Source organism: Halyomorpha halys, unplaced genomic scaffold (genome assembly GCF_000696795.3).
Source record: "Halyomorpha halys isolate HHAL.00 unplaced genomic scaffold, Hhal_1.1 Scaffold267.1, whole genome shotgun sequence".
Classification (NCBI taxonomy): domain Eukaryota; kingdom Metazoa; phylum Arthropoda; class Insecta; order Hemiptera; family Pentatomidae; genus Halyomorpha; species Halyomorpha halys.
The window spans coordinates 1,083,298-1,087,331 of record NW_027111312.1 but is presented as its reverse complement, the minus strand read 5'-3'; the positions used below and the strand labels follow the sequence as shown (position 1 = coordinate 1,087,331).

The 4,034-nt window shown below is 27.2% G+C and overlaps 1 protein-coding gene across 1 annotated transcript; it reads left to right on the top strand.

Moving 5' to 3' along the window:
• Positions 1-407: 407 nt before the first annotated feature.
• LOC106680553 (uncharacterized) lies at positions 408-3,768 on the top strand (the record flags this gene model as incomplete). The annotated part of the gene is given in 4 exon segments (XM_014420334.1): positions 408-424; positions 2,078-2,246; positions 2,496-2,659; positions 3,082-3,768. Coding segments are annotated over 4 exon segments (662 nt in total), but the record flags the coding sequence as incomplete, so codon positions are not given.
• Between the last annotated feature and the right edge of the window lie 266 nt (positions 3,769-4,034).

The following is a 4,034-nucleotide window of genomic DNA, read 5'->3' as shown; positions in this document are numbered from 1 at the left end:
TGGAAGTTTAGGTGGATCTCAACTTGGTATATATATGTTAATAAATGAAGCTTGCAGTTTCTATTAATTTTTCAATTGTTCATTTTATTACTATATTTTTTATTCATATTAATTAAGCTGTAAACTATCACAGATGGCTATTGCCTTCATAATTCTGTCATTTTGTTTGTATACACGTAAATTATTCAAATTTTTAAATTATTATAATTAATTTTTTAATGGTTTAAATAAATAAAAATGTTTCAGCCATTATAATACTCCTGTTTATCCAGAACTTAAAGGGATTGACTCTTTTCCTGGTGAACAATTACACAGCCATGATTACAGAGATCCTGAAAATTTCTCAGGTAAAAGAGTAGTCGTGATTGGTGCAGGACCTTCAGGAATGGATTTGACAGTTGAATTAGCTTCAACAGCTTCTAAAGTAAATATAAGTTGTTAATATTAAATAAAGTATCAATATGTATGGTCTCTTAAATAAAAATGATAATTCTGCCTTTCTTAATAATATTAAATTAAAAAAATATGTCTAAACTGGAAATTTTTACTGCATAACTTAATGTATTAATAGCATTTTAAAGTGAATACATACTAATACAATACATAATGATATAATTTAAAAAAGATAACATTCATTGCATTGTATAATAATTTATCAATAAGTCTACATTGTCTGTAATAAGCCAAAGTGGTTTGTCACCAAACTTCTGAGAGAACGTTATTAAAATCAGTAACAAAAACAAATATCATTTTCACAGTTTTAATAAAACACTAAAAAATATTTAAAATATTCCCAAATACACAATCAGATTTACATGCAAATGAAATGATGACAATGAGTTAAATTGATTTATTAATAATATATTGATACTTGTTTGAAAAACCTTTTTGCTTATTTACAAATTTCAGCGTTTTAGGCATTGATTTAATTAATAATTGTCTCTTATTCGATTTTGTGTCACTCGAGAATTTTCTTTTTCTCCAATTCATTTTCATTTTGAATAGGGTATATCTTCTTTTGCTTTCTAAGTGAAAGAGATGTTTCAAGGATAGATATCACTTTCGGATTAGTGTCACTATTATGATAGAGCTTAAAATTTGAGGCTGATGTAGCTAAGAGAGTAATGGATCACCATAGAAACCTCATGTCAGTTCGATTCCGGCCTAGATGGGTTGACTTTTATTTCATAGCGGTCCCATGGAATCATAGCGAATCATAGCTCGACCTTCCCAATCTGGTTAGAATAGGTTGATATTTCTAGGATAACCCTCCATATGTCAGAAATGACAAGGTAGAGGGGAAAAATAAGGTTTACAATTTGATTGATCCCCAATTTTTCCTTTTTTTTTTTTTTTTTTTTTTTAAGAATATCAATATACTTGAATTTATCCATGATTTGGTCTGTGAATATGTTATATGAATATTCATATTTGTTATATGAATATGTCCTCTTCAATGAAAGACAGCCCTAAATCATCAATGACCCTTCTCCATGTTCTACTGTACCACTCACACTTTTCTGTTTAAATTCTGTGTTTGGTTTTCTCAAAACCACAATTCTATCAGAACTACATATTTTAAAACATGGTTCATCTATAAAGACATAATGGAAATATGCAGTACAAGGATAATTTCAAGAAAAAGAAAATAAGGAAATGAAAAAGAAAATATAAAAGTTGTGAGATAGGTATACTCTTGTATCTGCTTGGCAAACATTTTCTATTTAGTTTGTTAGTGAAGAAAATAAGGAGATTACTGTGATCAGTGGTTTTAGGTATGAATTATTACTGAAGTAGAACCTACCATATTTTATGTTTTGAACATGAGTTATGAAATGTTATAATTAGTTATAACAAAATATTATATTTTATGTTGGTAATGTATAGAATTTTTTTTTGGAAGATGGTCTGAGTGGCAATCAAGGAAGTTGATGATGGTTTTAAAGAGGATGTTGACCTAATAGCTTATATCACTGGCAAATAATTTATATTTTCCTTTCTTGATCACCACATGGGCTATCTTCCTAGAGTTATCGCTTATGTTCAACTAATAATCTTTTTATAAAAATTATTATAGGTCATTTTAAGCCGTCATAAAGGTGGAAATGTGAAAATTGATGTTTTACCTGACAATTTTTTACCAGATAATGCAGCAATAAAGTTTGAAATAATTGAAGTTGAGGGAAAACAAATTAAATTTGAGGATGGTACAACAGAAGATATTGACACAATAGTTTATTGTACTGGCAAGTAATTTATATTTTTCTATCATATTAAAATGTTGGTATTTTGATTTATATGGAAAAAATCATTATAATTAAAATGGTAAAAGTATTAATCTTCTTTCAGTTTTAATATTATTTTCTAATATTCATATAATTTTTTTATATACTATATTTTTTTAGGAATTGTTTGGGTGTTTGTGAAATGTGAAGATATGGGATGAATTCTACTAGTTTATAATAATTTGTTTTATCCTATTGTGATGTTTTTAGGTTACAAATACAGTTTCCCGTTCTTGTCTGAGAAGTGTGGTGTTAAAGTAATAGAAAACTGTGTTCAACCATTATATAAACATTTAATTAGTATAGAATATCCCAGATTATGTTTTGTTGGACTGCCGTATTACGTGTGTCCTTTTTCACTCTATGATTTGCAGGTTTGTCATATTTGCTTAATTTAATCTGTAAGTAATTTACTGATCAAATATTAACAGGTTTTTGTTTATTTTAGTGTACAAAGAAGTGATATGAACCAATAATAAGGAATTTTTGAAAAAATGTGTTTTTTTGTAATCTATATTGATTATTTTTTCTATCATTTTAATTTCACAACATAACCATAAAGGACAGTGTTTCTGTGTATCACTATTGGTTATGGTTATAGATTAAGCCTTGAGTTTTGGTTGCTAGATAAAAAAAAAAATATTGATATTGCTTATAAAATTATAAAAGCAACTTTAATTGGGTTAATATTAAAGTTTTTGTATGTTGAAATTCAGTTATAATGTATAAATTATAAATTAATTAAAAATAAATTTGCATCTTATTTTATTTAAATTTTTTAATTTATATATTTCAGGTCCGATTCTTCTTGAAGGTCCTCACAGGAGAGTTCAAACTGCCTAGTCAAACTGAAATGAAAGCTGACACAGATGAAGAAAAGGAAAGGCGACGAAAGAAGGGTTTGACAACAAGAGATTTTCATATGATGGGCGCAATGCAAGGGGATTACTTTTCTGATTTAGCTGTGCTGGGAAATCTTCAGCCATTACCTCAGGTCTTTGTAGACCTCCACAAATTTAGCAGTAAACGTCACTGGGAAGATTTAACTTCATTTAGAGAAGATGGTTATAAAATTCTAAATGATGAAACATTCATTAAAATAAAGTAATGAGCTAGGAAATGTTTTTGGCAATGTTGAAATTGTGCCAAGATTATTTAATTGTAATTAATAATACTTGTATATTAGTATGCAATTAAATGTAGTATATTTTTTTTAAAATCTATTTTTCATTCTTTATATTTCATTAATATATGTTACCAGCAAAGAATAAAATACAGACACTGTTTAGTGAAAGAACATAAATCAATATATATTTTTGGAAAATTATAAAATGGATATTTTCTACTGCGTATTATGTAGTGTGACTATTATCATAGCTCTTAATAATTTCATAAAATACCAGTTTTTTATCAAGCACTGAAAGTAGTTTGAATAAATATATTTTTTTGATTTCATGAATAAAGTGTTATTTTTACTATGGCATAGGAACTCATTTTATTATTTCCAATCTAATATCTATAGAGCTACTTGTCAGAAGTTCTGAATACAAAGTTATGAATCAACACTTATTTATTTTTTTTTTTATAAAAGAGTTTGCAATGTAATTCTTTCATTACCTAAAGTATTAGGAGTAGAATCAAGAAATTTATTCACTGAACGAGTTTAGATGAGAGCTACTAAGAGCTGTATAAGTCAATAACAATGCAATGAAGATGTAATTTTGTCTGTTGTAATTGTTGGGAGTCTCA